Genomic DNA, 18,626 nt, shown 5'->3' on the forward strand with positions numbered 1-18,626 from the left:
GCCTTGATACTACGTCGTCTGCTTTTCCTTGCCACAAAAACGAAGACCGCGGATCCGGCGTTTCCTCATGGTTTATCATGTCCTTTTGGCGATCCATTCGAGCTTGCTCTCACAGACGAAACAAGCAACACTGTCATTCGGCGCTCAATCACAATCCGGAGAATCAATTTCTGATGTATCATAGGTCTTATTACACCATGAGTGCGAGGGCTTTGGACTACATTGCATGAATCTTCGTTACTAACCCCTGCTCGTGCTTGGGACTACTTATGACTCGCAACAATTTCCTTGACAGTCGCGGCAAGAGTCTCCTTTGGCAGCCCCAGCTTATCATTCCACAGACCCTTCTTCGAGTAATTGTTCAAATCACCTTTACCGTAGTAGCCCGCATGGATGGTCGCGATGATGCCCTCCATGAGGCCCTCGCCCCCCTTGGCTACCTTTGCCTGGCCATTCTTCCACGTCTCCTCTGTACTTGCCGTCTCGACCTTGAACTTATCGCCGGTGGCACTCTCCAGCTCCTTGAGGACCTCATTCTGTGTGGTGGTGAAGCTGTTGATGTAGACGTACTGATCCTTGGTCGACTCGGGATTCTTGAGAATCGCTGCGACGGCTTTGCCGGTTTGCGGAAGATTCGTCGCTTCAAAGGGGACATCACCACCATCCCAAATAACAGCTGTGCGGGCTGGAAGATTCCATCCGCCAAATCCGGGGAAGTCGAAGTTCCAGTCGAACAACGCACCTGTCACGAGGACGGTCCATGAGATTTTGTCTTTGAAAGATCTTAGATGATTCACGGCAGTTATTTTGTGCGCGATCAGCGGAATTACTTCGGGCGCATTGGCGGGCTGGGTGTCGAGGCCATATTCAGAGGGGATGAACACTTTGACTCCTGCAGCGACGGCGGCGTCGATGAGCGTTATCTGTGTTCCCACGCCGCTCCCTGCAATGGTGCTGACCACGGCATGCTGGTCTTGGAAAGCTTGGTCGAGAGACTCTCGGCTGTAGTCGGTCTTGACGACTTTGACACTCTTGGGAAACGTTGCGTTGGATGAGTCACGTGTGAGAGCTGTAACTTGAAAGCCTGCCTCAAGCAGCGCTGTGACGACGGGTCGACCAACGGCACCAGAGGCTCCGACGACGATGACATTTTTGATTGATGACGACATGATACCAACGGGAATCTTTTGTGCGGATATGAAGTAATGTGTGTCAGCGTCAGTGGGCAGATGTTATTCCTTCCTCCAGCAGGGGCGAATGGCTGATTTATAGCACCGTGATCAAACCCATTTATGTTGAGTATTCGAACGCAAGCCTTGTCCGATTAGGAGTTAATGGACCCATGGCAATCGGTGTCGGTCCATCCTCTTCCAACGTATTCGGTACGAGGCTTGGAACTCGACCGTTAGCAAAGGCAATAGGTCGGTAGCAGGTGAAGCAAATTTCTCGTGTTAGTAAACCATGCGATGCCAGGAATTACTCATCACTCATTTGCAATCAGCCCGAGCACAAAATGACTAGGACAGGTATTAGATGCCTAATGTGCCATTACGTTTTGTTGCTCTGATGCATATTGCTTCATGAGACTGCATATCTACGTCGATAAGCTGGCTTCGTAATAGGGGACTTTCATTTCGCCAGGTTCGGTCAGTGACGAAGCCCTGACGCGAGTCATCTTTCTAGATACTGTCCAGTAGCCCGAGTCATGTGCTGGGCCTGACGTCATCACCCTCCCTTCATCCCCCGGTCTTCTTGTCAACGTCGCATGGAAACACATTTCCCTTCACAAGGTCAGTGACGTCCTTCGGGAACTCACGTCCGACCTATGAATGTCATGATTTCGAGTCAGCGTTCGCCATCTTTCGAACAATAGACCGCTTGCCCAATCACTCGTGCGCCCGTATTTCCGCACTGAATACTGTGTAGCGTCTAGGCCTTATCCTTTGAGATCAGTGGTCTAATATCGACTTCCTTCTTAAGGTATTATCCTCGTGAGAAACACCGATCTTTTCCACGTACTTCGCTCTCACTCGAGTCCACATAGGAGCACCTAGCTGTCACCGGGTTCCAAAATGGCAGACCTCGAGCCTCCCCACCGCGGCGGGGTGAACAACCGCACGCAACGCGAAACCACGCCTCTCCTGCGCTCCGACGCGCAACACATCCGCAACCTTCCCTCCGATGACTTCATCGCCTGCCACGTGCGAAAGATTCATGGCGACGACAGCTGGGTCTGGCGGCTGCGGCAACGCTTGCAGGATTTTCTGGCAAGCAAATGGGGTCATTATTTCGTGCTCATACTTGTCTCGCTGGATATTGCGTGTATATTTGCAGATTTCTTGATCTCGTTGCATGTCTGTGAACATAGTCGTGACAAAGGGTTCAGGCGGAGGGATTGGCTGTTGCTTTCTGATGTGTTGGGCTATGTCAGCCTGACGTTTAGCTGCTTGTTCATGGCGGAATTGCTTGGGAGTGTGTTCGCTTTTGGATTGAGGTGAGTACTTCTACCCATTGTGGAAGACGCGTGGATTGGTCTGATAATCGTGCAGTTACTTCAACTCCAAGTTTCACATCTTTGACGCCACGGTCATCATCGCTGCCTTCATCCTGGATGTCCTCCTCCGCGGTCCTCTCGAAGAAGCCGGGTCCCTCGTGGTCGCTCTTCGCCTCTGGCGTGTTTTCAAGATCATTGAAGAGTTCTCGTCAGGCGCTGAAGACCAGCTCGCAGAGTTGGCAGAACGGATCACTGATCTGGAGCACGAGAAGGCTAAGATCGCTGAGGAGAATCAGGCGTTACGATTGAGGGTACAAGGCGGTACTAATTAAGACCCATCAAGGTATACAGGTTCTGGAGTTGACGGCAGCGCAACCTGAAGTTCTGGGACTAGAGATCACTCTTAGACAGAATACTGCATTTTTGAGCTCAAGGGAGCATTTCGTTATACTGACGCTCCTAATGAGTTGGGAATCCTAATCGTATCAATTTGAGGCTCGCTGATGGTGCTCTTTCTGCAAAACCAAATAAAACATGTAATGGGAATCAAAATGAGTGTTCCTCGAAACACGATCCATGTATACCCTCAGCAAGAACCATTGAACAAGAGCTGCACTCGCCGGCATCAGCTAGGTTCTGGTGTCGTATATTTCGCCCGATCATGATCGGGCACGATCACACTCTTCAATGAATCGGTAAATACCTTCAATCCCCTCATAGAGCTCTCCACTGCGGGACCCTGCCGGTCGATTCCATGATTGTGTTTGATCGGGCATAAACGTGGGCATCATTGGATCTCGTCCATAATCCTGGTCATGTACCTCGCTCGTGTGAAGACTGGAATACCCTGAAGGTGAGGATAACCAGGGATTGGGACCTAACGCATGGTCGATGACTTCAAATGCTCCTGCAGATTGACTCGTCGCGGAGAAATGTGAAAACCCTGCTGATGGCTGCTTAGCAGGCGAAAGCATTTCGTGCCACTCCACTCGATCTCGCTTAACGCGTTTCGCAGGGGCTGCAAAGTACTCTGCCTCATTGCATACCTCGCTTGCCAGCTCGCTGGGGGCATACGGGAACAGGAGAGCCATTTCAACGCCATTAAGGACCTCGAAATCTTCATCTTGTCCAACAATGCCACGCTTGATATTCAATTCTCGACACAAGCTTTCGACGGTATCCGCATCACAGCCAGGGAACCGAACCCTCAAGGTTGTGCTACTATGAAGAGATATTGGCAAGTCACCAAGAGTCGAGAGATGCTTCAAGTCATTCATGATGGCTGCAAGATCTTTCAAAGCTCGGGCAAAGTCGATTGAGAGGTTGGACATGAGTGTTGCGTTGTTCAGAGTGTCTTGCTCGGTCTCGTAATCACACTCGGCAGTCGAGGGGGATCGAGGGATGCTGGCAAGGGGTCCGATGGCAGTTATGGTCGGGTTCACCTTGAAGTCGATATACGATCCTGGAGCATTGATTGGAGACATGTCCATGGTGTATCTGGCATCTTCCTGAACGCTGGATACAGCGCGGAATCGCTTCTCTCCCGTTCGAGAACTGGCACCATCGAATCTAGCCTTCTGTCCTGATAGCCAAAAAGCTCGTACTGCCTGACTAACATTCTGCACGACTTGTGCTGGTGCCGCTGGCCCGTGTGAGAAGTATCTTGCTCCACCAACGCGGCCACTCCCCAAGCCATATCCTCCAGCACTGCGAGACAAAGTGCCTCCAGTAAGATTTGGTCGAAGGGTCGATGCAAAGGGGGCACGTCCGGTAAATTGTCGAACAGCAGCAGCAGTTCGAGAGAGGGGATGGGATGGTGCTCGAGAGGCTGAACCATTGGCACCAGATTGAGAAGAGTAATGGCGAGCAGGGTTGCCGTTGCCGTATTTGGTGCTGTACCAACGGCTCTGAGTCTGTCGGATCTGAGCAAGTCGACTGACAGGTTGACGTTGAGTAACTCTGGCGTACGCGGGCTGAACCTCTGCTTCGAGGGCCTCGAGGGGTCGAGAGGCTTGGGGGAGTTTATCACGTATCAATCTGCCAGTCTTTTCGACGGCAAATCGTATCAACCTCATCGCCTTGGGGACGATGAGATGACCTCCAAAGCCTGCCATGATGTTTACCCACCAGGCGAAAGTATAGAGAGAAGTCAAAGGGTATGGATGGTTAGGATGGAAGAAGAGACATCCACCCTCACTCGAGGTGAGGCGGTGCAGGCAGCATTTGCCACCCTCCGAGTTCCCCCCAAACCTAATCAGGCTTAGTGTTGTTTAATCACGTGCAGGTCGTGCTCAAGTCTTGGCATCTCTCGGGGTGAGCTCGTTTTTCGGTTAATCCTCTCCATTCTCAGGTTCTATATGATGATCTGGAATTGATATACACCAACTTAGACTTGGACCCGGCAGCTTTACACGGCCCTTCAGCCCCGTAATTGAGATGACAAACTCTTCACCCTTGCTCGTTCATGGTGCCCTCCACTCATCAGCGTCTCCAAACTTCTCCATAACCAGGCCCGCAGATCCAGGATTCTTCATTCCTGCTTCAAGCTGCTTCTCATAAGACACCATTCTCAACCTCTGTGACTCGCGTGGTGTAAAAGCTAAGTAGACCTCCGCCCCAGCTCCATGAAGAAATATTGAAATCCACATCGCCATCCCGAATCCAATTCTTAATGCGGCGCCAATCTCCTCCTTCCGATCACCAAAGTTGACATGAACCACGCGAAGTCCATTCTCTAAAGCCGTCGAGTTTGATAACAAGCAGTCTGCATAGTTCTCGGTGAGATATGAGGGGCCGTGCATCGTTGCCAACTCCCCACAGGTCATGATGACATTGTACGATCCAATCGCTGTCGTAATCTGTGCAGTAATGATCATGATGATGCGGGTGGTGATGATGACGCCCATCATAATCATCGTTCGGAGCATCCAAGCTCGATGCTGGTCAATTTGCAGCATTTTGACATTGTAATATGCAAGCGCCATACCCGTCGTGGTATATATCACAAGTAAGCCAGCAGCCCCTTGTGTGGACAAGTCACCACCAAACGCTCGGCGAGTGATCATCAGGGCACCAACGTTCCCGACCAGGAGAAGCAGAATGACCAGATAGCCATTGATACGATGAAACAGCAACGCTCGATGGCGAATGATGGGTATAAATTGGAACACCATCAACAGTCCAGCAGGAATCACTCCTGCCAGGTGCAAGATTATCCCCACCCGTCGAGATCCTGTTTGATACCAGTACCATTCTCCAGGGGCAGAGCCTTGTCGAAACTTGCCGCCCACATCAAGATATTGTAGTCTCGCCAGGCTGAAGCCGAACATGGCACCTGCAAGGATGAAGACTATCATGGGTCAGCGTGAAATGAATATATAGATGGGGGTATGGTTTGGTCATACATAAAGGTACATTGTATCCTTTCTTGAACCCTAGCCAGGTGTAAAGGCTCGAGAAGCGCGAATGGGTTTTGATCGTTCTATCGGCAGGCTGGCATTGACTGTCCATTGATGTCGTATCGGAACGAGTTCCTTGCGCTGTGTCGTCCTTAGCACGGGTCATGGTCATGCTTTGCATCAGTAAAGTCTGGGGTTGCTGTTGTAGCCGATAGGTCGATTTGGAAACAGTGCTATTAGAAAAACAGGAAAAGGTTCGATGAGAGAGATTGGGGTCTCTAATTTGCAGCAGAGGACAGCCTTGATATAGCTCATGGCGAAGGTGCACAGCCCATACTTCGAGGTATAAGAGGCTTTCACAAGACCAAGATCTCTGGCGTTGATATCAGAGAAACTCCCAGGAGCGCAGTTTGAACCCGGATTGAGGAAAGTGTGGAAGTCACCCAGTCCAATTAAACCTGTCAAAGTCCCGTATTGCTCTCCCGCAAACTTCAGGCACCCACATTTATTGTGAGCATTTCTCTGCCAACGGATACTGACTTGTGGGCAACCAGTAAAGCATCTGCTCTCTTCTGTGCCCACCAGTTGCTGATCGACCTCTCCCGTGCTTGGTTCAGCCTTCAGGAGAGTATCAAGAGTCTATGACGCGATAGGACCCCGGTTATTGCTCTTCCACCCAATCATATCGTCGCCAAGAACGAAGCGAGATGCTGTCGAAGAATAGCACCATTCTAGGAAGAGATCGACGGCGTGAGCCACATGTCATAGTCCCTGGTTCTTTGTGATCTCAACGACACTCGTACATAATCGCGATCTGGCGCGCTATCAGGAAAGTGCTAGATCATGATTGACTAAGCCTGCACAAAGATATGGTCGGGGTGCCACGTTCGAAAGCATGCGTCAATTGCAGAACAAGGCGGAAAGGTGTATGCATCTATGATCCAGGCGAGAGTGAAGTGGGACGTCCTGACTAACCATGGCAATCAGTGCGATGCTATGCGGCCCTCCTGCGGCCAATGCATAATCCGAGGTGTGACTTGTAAAGGATACCCAAATGTCTTGAACATCCGCTTCGAAGACCCCGGAGCCAAATATTCGGAATCATCAATTGCTCATGAACCAGAGTCCAAAGGTCGCGCGATTGTGCTTCGCAAAACACCTCCAGATATTGCATTGTCTATCCTGCCGCAAGCATGCAATGCAACAGCCTTTCGACATCAGATGTACGGCTGCTATCTCGAAGAATACTTGCCCCGTTCTTCTGGAAAATGGCCAGATCTTCAGACTGATTTACAAATCCTACCATGCACTTCATGGTTGCACACGGCAAATGCCGTGCCGTCAACGAATCTCATGCTCACCGATGCATTGATGGCCTTGTCCTTGTCACATCTCGGCCAATCCGAGCACAAGATCGAGTTCCTCGAGCAAAGCCAGACATCGTATTTTCGAGCTGTGCATGGACTCAACAAAGCCTTCGAACGAGAAGAACGAGTCCTAGAAGATGATACTCTGGCGACCGTCATGGCCTTGAGTATCTACGAGATGAGCAGTTTCAAACAACCATACTATGTCAACTGGCGCGACTTCCGATCCCAAATGCAAGGTGCCTCAGGTACACGTGCACAAGGCTGGATTTCCCATATCCGAGGGGCACAAGCCCTGGTGCAGATGCGAGGTCAGCAAAACTTCTCCAATGCCTTTAGTGAAAAACTATTCCTGGGTACGCGGTTGACGGAGGTAAGGACGCATGTTGTGTGTTTTTGGAACCTTGGGATCATGGACTAAAACCTCACATAGTTTATTTCAGCAATTGGAAGGCGGAAGGCGAGCCCGAGTGCTCTCCTATGGTCGACCGTGCACACATGGTCCGGAACATCTTCCCATGTCCAGCTATTCGAAATTCTACAAGCATTACCTGGGATCATGGAAGTCGCAGACAAAATCACACCTCCAGATGATCCAGTCGAAATGTCTGCAGATGAGCAAAGCATGTATCAGACCCTTTTCGACTCGCTGTCTACTCAGACAGTTCAGTTGGAAGGACAATTAGACGCCTGGTATGCGACCTTGAAGTCCCAAAATCAGCACCATTATGGCGGAGAGCTCTACTACAAATCTCCATCCACACTGTATCAGCAACTTCCAAGGGATAGCCCGATCAGAGATTTGCCGTTCAACTATTTTCTCTGCTTTGTTGACCCCGATATAGCTCAGCAAGTCGTCCTTCACTGGGCTGGGCTGGTCTTGCTCCGAAGTACGCATTGGCTCGCCAGGGGTCGTCTAGCGCGCGCAGGACTTCTTTCCCTTCTTTCCACTATGGATAGCCAACCAATTGCACTCAGCTCGATACCTCCGACCGGGCATACAAAGCGGCCTCCGCCACCGGAAGCACTCCTGATTGCACAGTCTCTTGAATATTTTGTGCATCCGGACATGGGCTTCCTGGGACTGAACTTTATTGGGTTTCCAATGGCGGTGGCTCAAGGACCATTGGAGTTCTTGCAAGCTCCCGAAGTGGCCTGGTTCGATGTCATCTTTGAGCGAATGCATCAGATGAAGTCTGGACTTGGCGCGTTCCTCGATGAGATGGCACATGGGACTGGGGATACTCAGCTCAGACTATTGAAGGTCTAGTCCGTTTGAGAAACCTGTGGCCATTGAACACATCACCGGGGGCCACGATCAAATTGTTTTGCTCTTTCCGAAACCAGCTTCAGCAGAAGACGAGACAAGAAGTGAGATACAGCCACTGTCAAACCCATACAACAAGGCTGAGTGTTTTCTCGGTACAATATTTCTCCGAGAGAGATCTACTGCAACTGAGGGTACGATGAAGGTTACATTATTATACATATGACACACAATACCTTAGGCATTCCGCACTAACTGTGACTCATGTACGAATAGAAATACCTCGACTTCTATCAACCCGTTGACCCATTTTTGGTCCTCGAATCAATCCGCATCCCAATGCTTTCCAAACTATTTCAACCCATCAAGGCTACGCCACACCTCACCTACACATGCAGCCAAATTATTGACGAATTTGCTCCCCACCTCCCACGCCAACGATAAGTCGATATGACTTTAACACCGAGAAGCGACTTTGACCCTTTCAACTACACGATTGCTCATAATTCATTGAACATCATTTTGTCCACTCCACACCGCTCGGATGACGCCACAACATTGAAAGCCCTCAATGATCCCCGAGTAGGCAGCAATCTATCATCTGTGCCCTTTCCATACACGGAATCAGATCGCGACTTCTGGTATCACACCACCAAAGATGCATCGGACCTGTCTCGTCGGGAGTGGGATGTGCTACAACAAGATCGCGCCTCGACCGGCACTGCCAAGAAATGGATGGGTAGCGATCAGTGGGTATCGGTTATTAGAGTGGGAGCTCCAGGATCCAAACCCCTCGAAGAAGGATTGATATACCCTTTCATTGGGGAGATCACATTTCGACGTAGTGGATTTCCGCAGATTGAGGACGTCAAGTTGCAACGCCAGGCCACCGACGCAAATGCTGAACTTCCCGCAGGCGATCCGAACATACTGTGGGATGTGGGTTACTATCTGATAGCGGAGTACCATGGCAAAGGCATTATGCCGGCTGTCCTTTCCTCTCTGATCAAGGAGGTGCTGGTACCGTACATGAATGTTCACCGGTTGATTGGTGTGTACTTTGAGCAAAATTTGGCGAGCAAACGAGTCTTTGAGAAATGTGGATTTCGATTCGTGAAACTTGTACCGAAGGCGGTCAGCCTGCCAGAAGTCAAGTTCATAGCATCAGGGTTCAAAGAACGAGAGATAGGAATAGGTGTTATGCAGTGGGAAAAGGCCCTCCCTACCTGAGGTGTCTAATGTGCGTGTCCCATGATTCGACTCTTGCTTGTCCATACAGGACCGGGGGCTGAGGAAGGACTGGTCGGAACTATCGGTCGGCTCATACAATCGTGATTATAATGTCATCAGGCTGGGGACCGTTGCGAGTAGTGTTGAGCATAGACCACCAAGCTCAGTGCATATAACACACTATTGAGGCCCGTGATCCAAGTACTGCCGTAATGGCATAGAATACTCAATAGTTACCTATCGGATCTGGGTGATAAATATTGAAGAGTCAAAACAATGTTCCAGCCCGAGAAAGTGTTCGGGTAGATGAAAATCAGGAGTGCACCAGGCAATCGGTGGTAAGTGTGATGGTAATGACCCTTGATCTGCAGTCAATGTCAAGAGTAACAGTGTTCCAACCCGTCAAAATCTTATCATGACATCTGCAGGGACTTGAAGTTGGTGGTGAAAGCAAGCCCACGTGTTTTGAAGGCACTTCAATCTCGAGTCGTCCTTGCATACGGAATAAGAACGAGAAAAGACAAGGCTGGCCGTGGCTCGAACATCCATGGAAACAAAAGAACAAAGTGCGTTGCAGCAATGACACATGTCAGTTTGAGTGATTGTAGTCGGACCATCTCACCCACCATTGACTGACTGCTGTGGCTGACTGAGAGTGGCATAATAGTCACGGATCCGTATGCATTGATTGATTCATGAGCACAGACGCTGGTGGGCACTTGGACAGTTGACCGGAAATGCCAAAGCAGCAGTCGGTCAGTTGATTGACATATTCGTTTTAATTGTGGTTCATCCGTGCGTGCTAAGGTTGAGGAGATACTAAGTACCTGGTACTCAGGGTCCAAATCGACACAGAGCGGTCCAAAGTCAGGATGATTCTGTGGGAGGCGTGTTAGCTTTCGGCTTCATGGGTAATTATCGGTGGCTTGGTGACTGCTATTCACCATTTCTATACGGATACATTAATGGCTAGATACTGAATTGGAGTGTTAAGGTATGAGTTTATGGCTCATGTTGAGATATTATTGATAGCCCCGGATTGCCGAGCACGAGGCCGCTAAGTCAGTTCTTGCGCAATATTATATTCCGCAGAGACATTAGGGAGAATGTACTCTTTAACATGTTCTTGACACAAATGAGTGCGACATCCAAGTCAGGGGCGGTTTAATAGTCATGATGGTGAGGCGCAAGATGCGACCAAAATGACTGCCTCCTATAAAGTATCGCTCGAGCAGTGATACTACCAACGGTGATTACTCCGTACATGAAGTCTTGATGATTCGGTCTTTCCGAAGCCTCAAATGACAGTCTCACAAACATAAATTAACATGATCGTCCACTGAAGGAAAGATCCGGCGCGTCCGTGCACTTGGTTCTAAAGGCATTTCGAGCAGGTTAGTGAGGTACCACTCTCCTTCAGAGTATCCGTGCGAGGTACTTCAAACTGGTCTGTTGTTGAGACTGTTGTGCCCCTTTAAATGCAATATTGATTGGAGGTTTCGGCAATCTGCGGCAGAACACAGACAAAGCTCGATCGTTCCGAGTCGGAGAAAGTCTAGGGTCCCATGTGTATCGGTTACTAGGGGAGTTCAATTGCGAGAGAATGGCTTGCATTAGTATTTATTGAGACTAGCTCGTCAGTCTAGTACTGATCTAGGCCAGTTAGCTTCCTGCCTAAGCGAAGTGCCACCTCAAAAGGGCATAGCTTGATGTTCATTCTGCGATCTCGACTGACGCCACAGCAATTAGTCGGTAGCTAGTCCCGGCTCTGTCCATGACACCTTCCCTCTTTCCATCGCACTTTCCCCATGTTCAGACAGCCTCTGCTGCAAACTGCCCAGAATTATCCGTATCGAAATCTGCCTCGCTTCTCGCTTTGGGCACCACCTGCCTGGGCTGTTTGCCTCTCTCTCCATGGCAACTTCCACCTTTTCCCAATCTTTAGCCCCTCCTTCCCTTTGCGCTTGTGTCCTTTTGCGCCTCTTGGTGCGGATATTGATCCTTGTCCCTCGCACCTCGTCGAGACCACATCTCATCCCTTTCAGCTAGTTGCCCCCAAGCATGGGCCATGAACAGACCGACTCTCTAACTTTCTAGGCACTTCCGCCCCCATCGGGCGAGGTTGACGAGCAATGGCGTGTCGCTTGCTGGATGGTTCCCTTCTCCTTGGGCCCCCCTGGTGCTCATGCTCTCGAATGGACTTTCTGAACGCCACATAGATTTATCCTTGCCTGAAAAGCTGCTCTTCAGCCGCACTGCTTGAATCTGCATTGGCCATCAACTACAAAGGCCAGGGTCCCTTTTGACCATTCTCCGGTTAGCTTCATGCTTTCGGCTACACCTGTCGTGGACGTGCCTCAATGGACCTGGAACTGGGGTTGATAGATAGATATGGATCTAGTTCGGTTTCGGCTTTCTTCTCACTTGGTTGGGGCTAGATGCACCATCTCGTGTTGAGTGTCTGTGCAGCATCAACTTCAAGAAGGCGGCCTTCCCACTCGCATCGTCTGCTTCGTCTCTAGCCAACACTCAACATCTACTCTCACAGAAACTGCTCTACACATTTCGTACCCATCATGTCAACGTTGGCATGCCACGGTGACCCCGAAATCACCTCAGATCCTGTCCTCTCTCGGCCAGTCTTGAACTTCTCGGGAGCCTTGTCCTCTCACACCCCTCTGTATTTTGCAGCCTTACCGGCAGCCAGATCGACAATGACCCCTCCCGCAGCGTCCAGACTTCTTTACATATCGAGTTGGAAACACAACTCAGAAACTGCGAAAGACGAGCCAAGACTACGGAAGCTACTAGGTCATATCTCTGTCTATGACAAGACGAGAACATTTACGCACAATGCGTCTAACGCGTCTTCGCAAGACTGTGGAAGTGAAACATCGGCATATGCAGGATATCAAGTGCCCTCATTCAAGGCATTCCAAGCTGCTATCCAAGATCAATTAGCCGCCATGGCCAAATCGTCCACAGCCGAATCACTGCGACATACGAATGATGACGGATTTGAACAAGATGAGGACGACAGCGATTATGATTCCTACGATGGTGATGACTGGTCAGATGAAGATGACTCTGAGGATAGTGATGAGTCCTTTACAGACAATGAGAGCACCGAAGGACAATGGTCGGAATGCACGAGTCCGATTTCACCGCCATGTGACGAAGACGGGGAAGCGGATTTATGGGCGATTCGTCCACCTACTGTTGTCACCACTGGCACTCACCTGCACCCTCCTTACCGGACTCCGGTAGGCTGAACCAAGAAAGGCTTGGCATTTTTCAGCTTCGTGTTCCTCACGCTCTCGAATGTGCACGAGATACTTCTGACCGTTACTGTTGTTGTTTCATAGCGAGGCGTCCTGGTCGTTACAGGCGGAAAAATAATTGGGGTTTTATTCTTGACTCAGACAGTCCAGGGTTTTGGCCAACGATTTTCAAACAAAAGTAAAATGTTGGTGGACAGTTTATTTTGCCAAACAAAAGATACCCAGTTTATGTACAATCAAATCCAGATCCCGAGTACGAGTACGAGAATTTATGTCGCAGTCCGTGCACCCTTCCTGGTAAATCGCTCTCGTGAAGCCTTTCGGTAGTTCTGAAACCATTTCCGAGACTTTCAAAGTATGGAACTCCTTCGCTGAATGTCGCAGCATTCCCATGAACGCCGTATAGATTATATTTGATATCATCTTGACAACCATTTACTGACATCCGCTCCTTCCAAAAACCATTTGGAGCTGTCGAGGCTATTGTTTTTCTTGGTATATCGAGTTCCGACTCGACTCCCCGATCGGGTGGCCTTGACAAGATGAGGTTAGCTTCAATTATATTCGACCATGGTCGTTTCCCAGAAGCATGCTGCTCCCGAGACGTAGGTAGTCACAGGAAGACTTACTCCGTATAGTACACCAGTTGCCGTCACCACTGTCCCACCGGTGAAGATGGCACGCATAAATGTTCTTTCTTTAGGCTTTATAGCTGTGGAGGAGTGTCGTACGGGTGCTGTGAGTCGCGGACCCATTCCGACGACCAGACGACGAGAAATGACTTGAGTGGCGTTCATTTTCAAATGTGAAATGATTATGTAACAGCTGACAAGAAAGGTCTTTTTGTGAGCGGAGATGCAATGCCGAAGCACGTTGGTAGTTTAGAAGCTTATGTTGTGATTGTTTGATTGAGCTGAGTACTGGATGCAAGATCATGGAGCCTACCTGACGCTGGACTTCATTGCCTTTAAAACAATGCACATCTACAATCTTGATGCCCATGTTGGCCATCTGAATTCCGGATTGCCCCTAACAGCCAGATGTCGTTCACAGAAAGGTGCGTGATCGCATCACCAGATGCGAGCAATATGCAGCAACAATATGGCGATTGATATCAGGTGTTGCAACGCGACATCACCAGCTTTGGGCACCGTTCGACTGGTGTGGCCATCTGGCAGTCACCAGCGGCGGTGGCCGATGGCGCCAAGGCTGAGAAGAAGTTGAAGATGACGAAGAGAGGGACAAGGCTGGATTGACAGTGAGACGGGTCGAATCGGGCTGTTGGGATCATGTCAGGCCACGCATTTTCAGCATTACGGCGGTCTTCCTGGAACTAAGCCGACGTGGGTCTAGACCCATCGATCAAAAGCTCAATATTGAAAGCGTTGTTACTGCACGTGACCTCGGACCGGTATTTGAGCGACGGAATGAATGAAATTCAACGCACGTGACCGTATGCCCAATACACGGTGGTGTGACACTGATTTCCTTACTCACCTTTGACAAGGATCCGGCTCTCCGTCCATGGCAATCCCCTCGAACAGACATCAACATCCTCAACTCCACAAAACACCTCATCCCTCCGACACTGTGGCCTGACACTCTCCTTTTCTTCAATACCAATCCCAAAATACTACTCCTACCAACCTTAGCGTTTACCAAACATCACGCTTCACCCCCGTCTCACTTGTACAAGCCAGTCATTTTCGTTGGATAGAGCTTCTCCATTGTAGCGCTTGCCCTCAGCTAAACGTCGCTAAGACACCGACAAGGCATCAACTGCAAGGCTTTCCGTCCTACGGTGCCCTCCAGAGGCAACACTACGGGAATTGCTTCAGGGCGCTAGTGAACCCGGCACGAAACAGAGACGGGATACGGAGCCCACGAAACAATGCCATTCAGTTCTCTCTATCGAGACCAAGATGGCTCTCATGACTTTCAAAACCAACAGACATTCCAACGTCACCATTCCCAACTAGCCATTGTTGACCCCGACAGTCTAGATTACAGCGAGTGGCATGAGATGGACTTTACCACGGCACCCCTCAATCCCTCCACACCCAACTCAGCTTCTCAGAGTCACTACCCAAAGTACTCGGGCAACATGGACACAGACCTCGATTCGCTGCCCTATGTGCGATCTTCCAATAGCCAACGCCAGAACTCGTCCGCCTCAGCTCACTCGCACAGCCAACAACAGTCTCCCGAGGCTCATTCTCTCTCAGGAGACCTTTACACCACGGGTCCCTTCTCCTACTCGCAGCTTCTCAACATGGATTCGGATCTCTCCTCCATGGATCAGTCGAGCCTGAACAGCTCACGCGCTGATTACGATTCCAAGATGCTCAACGACAGCAGCACCATCGCGACTTCTTTATCAGGATCTGACTCTCTCAACACTTCGCCGCCAGTCGCCACGCTTGATCCTATCGCCATCACTTTGTCGTCCAAGTCCATTTCCACCGAAAAACTCTGCCCTTTGATAGCCGGCCAAGTCGACTCTTGCCAACCTCAGCGCTGTGGACCTGATGCTCCTTGCATGAACTTTACCACGCTGCCACCTATTGAGGAGTGCACGTCTGTGCCATGTATCACCCAGGATCCCTCCCCCAACGAAACCATGATCACCAGTGATAGCGTATCGGTTTCGGTACATTCACGACCAAGTTACAGTGCGCGAACAAGCACCGCCAACTCTGTGCGGCGTTCATCCGCATCCTCGAATGACCTACCCATGCAGGCAGTCCCCTTGCCATCGAGGAGAAATGCCCCGGTGTCAACACGCCGTCGCACGGCGGTTCGCTCGCAAACTTCCACCTCGGCCACCACCATGTCAACCAACATGGTCTCTGATGACGAAGACGACAACGCGGGAGCCAAACCCACAGCTCCTAGCAAAGCCGATGCAAAGCAACGTGCGAAGCAGGCGCATAGTCTGGTCGAACGCAAATATCGTGAGAACCTCAACGCCAAAATCGCTCAGCTACACAACACTCTCCAATCTTCACATTACGGTCCCAAGGTCCAGGAAGATGACAGTGACAACCCGAATGGACCTATCGCCGCTATCCCAGCAAGTAAAGTCCGAAAGAGTGACGTTCTGACTGAGGCGATGAATTACGTCAACCAAACTGAAGTGGAAATGCGACACATGGAGAACGAAATACACCGACTGAGCGAGCGTGTGAGAGTATTGGAAAAGCTGGTCCGCTGTGAGGACTGCAGCTTATTGAAGCAAATGGTGAATCTGCAAGTGCAAGCCGTCTGAAGTTTTGTGGAATGAGTTCATGAGGTGAGGAGGGGAAATTTAAGGGCTGAAAGGAATTCAAAATGTATCTTGTCATGATTGTGCGGCATGCATTGTCTACGGACACTGATGGATCTTCATTTGTTTGGAAGGAACCTGCTTCTGGCTGAACCTCGCACCGACGAGGAAGCGATTTGGGGAATATTTGGACCGCGGTGGCGTTGACATTGGATCTAAGGAAACTTTTCTGTGTTTACGTGGAGCAAAGTCTCCGTGGTCTCTCAGTCTTGAGAATGGTTGCATATTTTATGACTTTATGCTTTGGGTTAATTTTCACGATTGCTCGTCGAATATGAATGATGATCTTCGATCTCATCGTCAAATTGTTATCTAAGCAAGGCCATGAAAATGCAGACCGATTCCAACTCATCATTTTTACAAAGCACGATGCCTTCCTCGTGATCAATGCTCTTAGGATATGTTATGCGTCTGATGACCGCCGCACTGCCATGTTTGCAACCCCGCTCTTGAAGCTTGAAGAGTGCCATAGAGGCACGTACCGTGTAAGATGAGAACATAGGTACTCTGCAAAGTACGCCGGGGCAATAAATCTGCAGTAGTCTAGATGTCATTACCAGTTGGTTTTATCTAGTTTGCTATATTCCCGACAGAAGCACACTCAATTCTCCATCCACACCCTTCCTCCGCCGGGATAAATCACCGCACATTCCCAATAATCCACGCAGGAACACACCTCTGATGCCACCTTCACCCAGCCACGAACTGAAATCATTCATTCAATCGTGACCTTGACACCACCACGCTTCAAAAGCTCCTCATCCTCCACACTGCGCTTGGGGACATCAATACGCAACAATCCACCTTCCAGGCGAGCCTTCAACTCCTGGATGTCGACATCGTTCGGCAAAGTAAAAGTGCGTCTCCACGGGCCGACCTTCCGCTCGGAGAGCAGGATTGACGGCCGCGTGTCGGCGAGGAGTTCGGCCTCGACGGTTTCACGCGAGGGTGTGCGTTCGATCGGACCGCCATCTGCTTCTTCTGGTTTCTGTTGCGGGCGAGTGAGCAGTGTGTTTCGTTGTCGCGAAACATTGAGCGCCGAGATGACTTACCTTGTCATGGCCGGCCTCACGAGCCCAGCCGTCATCCTTGCCCTCCCACACCTTCTCGCCCTCCTCGCCGTCCAACAGCCCAATGTTCGCCGGCCGCTTGATGTTCCCCTGCACCAACAGCGTATGTGGGCTCAACCACTGGATCAGCAGCGCTTCCTTGTCCGTGGTGCCTGGAGTCTCAATCTCGATGTGGTAGGACCTCAGGGTTTCGCGCACGTCGGTCGCCGGTGCCCATGTGCCTGAAGTGGAGGTCCTGATGCTCTCCGGAGTGTGTGGGCCGTGGTAGTGGGCTTTCAGGGTCAGATTGTGGAGGGAGATTTGCGGGAATTGGAAGTGGTGTGGGAATGATGGATGAGGGCCTGGGTGGGGTTGAGTCGGTTCATTTCTGGCTGTGCCGTCGAGAGTAGCGTTAGTCGTGGCACTCTCCTCAACGAGACGAATCACGTAGTTGGATGGAACTGCGTAGGGAAGTCCTGCCATTGTTGTCCGTGAGTCGTCAGTGGTAGGATATATGTTGATGAGTGCTTGGTTGGTGGAAGTCGACAAAAGCGGTTGATGTTCGAAATGCTCGTATGTGTCGAATGCTTGTTAGATGTCTTTATGCGACCGAGTGTCCTGTGAATGAGTCTGGAAGACTTTCCTTCTTCGCTGCTGAGCAAGTCTGTTTATAAGGGAGGCATTATGCAAGCCATCGCGTCGATCAGTCACACGAGACCCTATCACGTCTTCCAGCATCCATTCCGCCGAGTAAACCTTGAGAGACGTGCGTATAGCTGGTTAATAACTCATCACAGCACGAGCTCAGATGTCCATCGTGAGTGGAGTGGCATCAGGAACCGACAAGGTCCCGCTGGAAGTCTCGGGGTTGGGATAGCCGAGTCCGCTCCACTGCGCAAGGCTTTGATGCGAGTATCATGCGATTGATGAGTAAGGGCAAGCAGATTCCGGGGTTCGGCGGATCCTCCTTCAAAGAATCACGATTGTCGCTCGGTCATTGGACCGGATGAACAATCATTCCAGTCTAACTCACCTTGTTCCGATGTATTGGTGGTCAAAATGAGCGTTTGAAAGCGTTCACGTCCTGTCTCTTGATGAGCATCACCACAAGCTGCAATACAATATCGATGCCAATTTGGCATATCAGGATATCCAACACTTTTCGGCGAGGACACTACACCCTTACGGATACCGGTGACTCACAATAATTTTCAG

At 50.3% G+C, this 18,626-nt stretch overlaps 9 protein-coding genes across 9 annotated transcripts; 5 read left to right on the top strand and 4 right to left on the bottom strand.

The window, feature by feature from the left end:
- Positions 1 to 263: 263 nt before the first annotated feature.
- On the bottom strand, positions 264 to 1,169 carry LTR84_001673 (uncharacterized protein; the record flags this gene model as incomplete). Its single annotated transcript, XM_064845292.1, has 1 exon — positions 264 to 1,169. One exon carries the CDS (start codon positions 1,167 to 1,169, stop codon positions 264 to 266), a length of 906 nt encoding a protein of 301 aa, XP_064706837.1.
- A 903-nt stretch (positions 1,170 to 2,072) lies between these two features.
- LTR84_001674 (uncharacterized protein) lies at positions 2,073 to 2,826 on the top strand (the record flags this gene model as incomplete). Its single annotated transcript, XM_064845293.1, has 2 exons — positions 2,073 to 2,494; positions 2,550 to 2,826. 2 exons carry the CDS (start codon positions 2,073 to 2,075, stop codon positions 2,824 to 2,826), a joined length of 699 nt encoding a protein of 232 aa, XP_064706838.1.
- A 327-nt stretch (positions 2,827 to 3,153) lies between these two features.
- On the bottom strand, positions 3,154 to 4,608 carry LTR84_001675 (uncharacterized protein; the record flags this gene model as incomplete). Its single annotated transcript, XM_064845294.1, has 1 exon — positions 3,154 to 4,608. The coding sequence occupies one exon, from the start codon at positions 4,606 to 4,608 to the stop codon at positions 3,154 to 3,156; it is 1,455 nt and encodes a 484-aa protein (XP_064706839.1).
- A 348-nt stretch (positions 4,609 to 4,956) lies between these two features.
- Positions 4,957 to 6,058, bottom strand: LTR84_001676 (uncharacterized protein; the record flags this gene model as incomplete). The annotated part of the gene is made up of 2 exons (XM_064845295.1): positions 4,957 to 5,843; positions 5,899 to 6,058. The coding sequence occupies 2 exons, from the start codon at positions 6,056 to 6,058 to the stop codon at positions 4,957 to 4,959; spliced, it is 1,047 nt and encodes a 348-aa protein (XP_064706840.1).
- Positions 6,059 to 6,888: 830 nt separating this feature from the next.
- LTR84_001677 (uncharacterized protein) lies at positions 6,889 to 8,529 on the top strand (the record flags this gene model as incomplete). The annotated part of the gene is made up of 2 exons (XM_064845296.1): positions 6,889 to 7,632; positions 7,693 to 8,529. The coding sequence occupies 2 exons, from the start codon at positions 6,889 to 6,891 to the stop codon at positions 8,527 to 8,529; spliced, it is 1,581 nt and encodes a 526-aa protein (XP_064706841.1).
- Positions 8,530 to 8,976: 447 nt separating this feature from the next.
- Positions 8,977 to 9,756, top strand: LTR84_001678 (uncharacterized protein; the record flags this gene model as incomplete). Its single annotated transcript, XM_064845297.1, has 1 exon — positions 8,977 to 9,756. One exon carries the CDS (start codon positions 8,977 to 8,979, stop codon positions 9,754 to 9,756), a length of 780 nt encoding a protein of 259 aa, XP_064706842.1.
- A 2,576-nt stretch (positions 9,757 to 12,332) lies between these two features.
- LTR84_001679 (uncharacterized protein) lies at positions 12,333 to 13,028 on the top strand (the record flags this gene model as incomplete). Its single annotated transcript, XM_064845298.1, has 1 exon — positions 12,333 to 13,028. The coding sequence occupies one exon, from the start codon at positions 12,333 to 12,335 to the stop codon at positions 13,026 to 13,028; it is 696 nt and encodes a 231-aa protein (XP_064706843.1).
- A 1,900-nt stretch (positions 13,029 to 14,928) lies between these two features.
- Positions 14,929 to 16,305, top strand: LTR84_001680 (uncharacterized protein; the record flags this gene model as incomplete). The annotated part of the gene is made up of 1 exon (XM_064845299.1): positions 14,929 to 16,305. One exon carries the CDS (start codon positions 14,929 to 14,931, stop codon positions 16,303 to 16,305), a length of 1,377 nt encoding a protein of 458 aa, XP_064706844.1.
- A 772-nt stretch (positions 16,306 to 17,077) lies between these two features.
- On the bottom strand, positions 17,078 to 17,894 carry LTR84_001681 (uncharacterized protein; the record flags this gene model as incomplete). The annotated part of the gene is made up of 2 exons (XM_064845300.1): positions 17,078 to 17,350; positions 17,415 to 17,894. The coding sequence occupies 2 exons, from the start codon at positions 17,892 to 17,894 to the stop codon at positions 17,078 to 17,080; spliced, it is 753 nt and encodes a 250-aa protein (XP_064706845.1).
- Positions 17,895 to 18,626: the final 732 nt, after the last annotated feature.

The sequence above is a fragment of the Exophiala bonariae genome (genome assembly GCF_035927105.1).
Source record: "Exophiala bonariae strain CCFEE 5792 chromosome Unknown scaffold_11, whole genome shotgun sequence".
Lineage (NCBI taxonomy): Eukaryota > Fungi > Ascomycota > Eurotiomycetes > Chaetothyriales > Herpotrichiellaceae > Exophiala > Exophiala bonariae.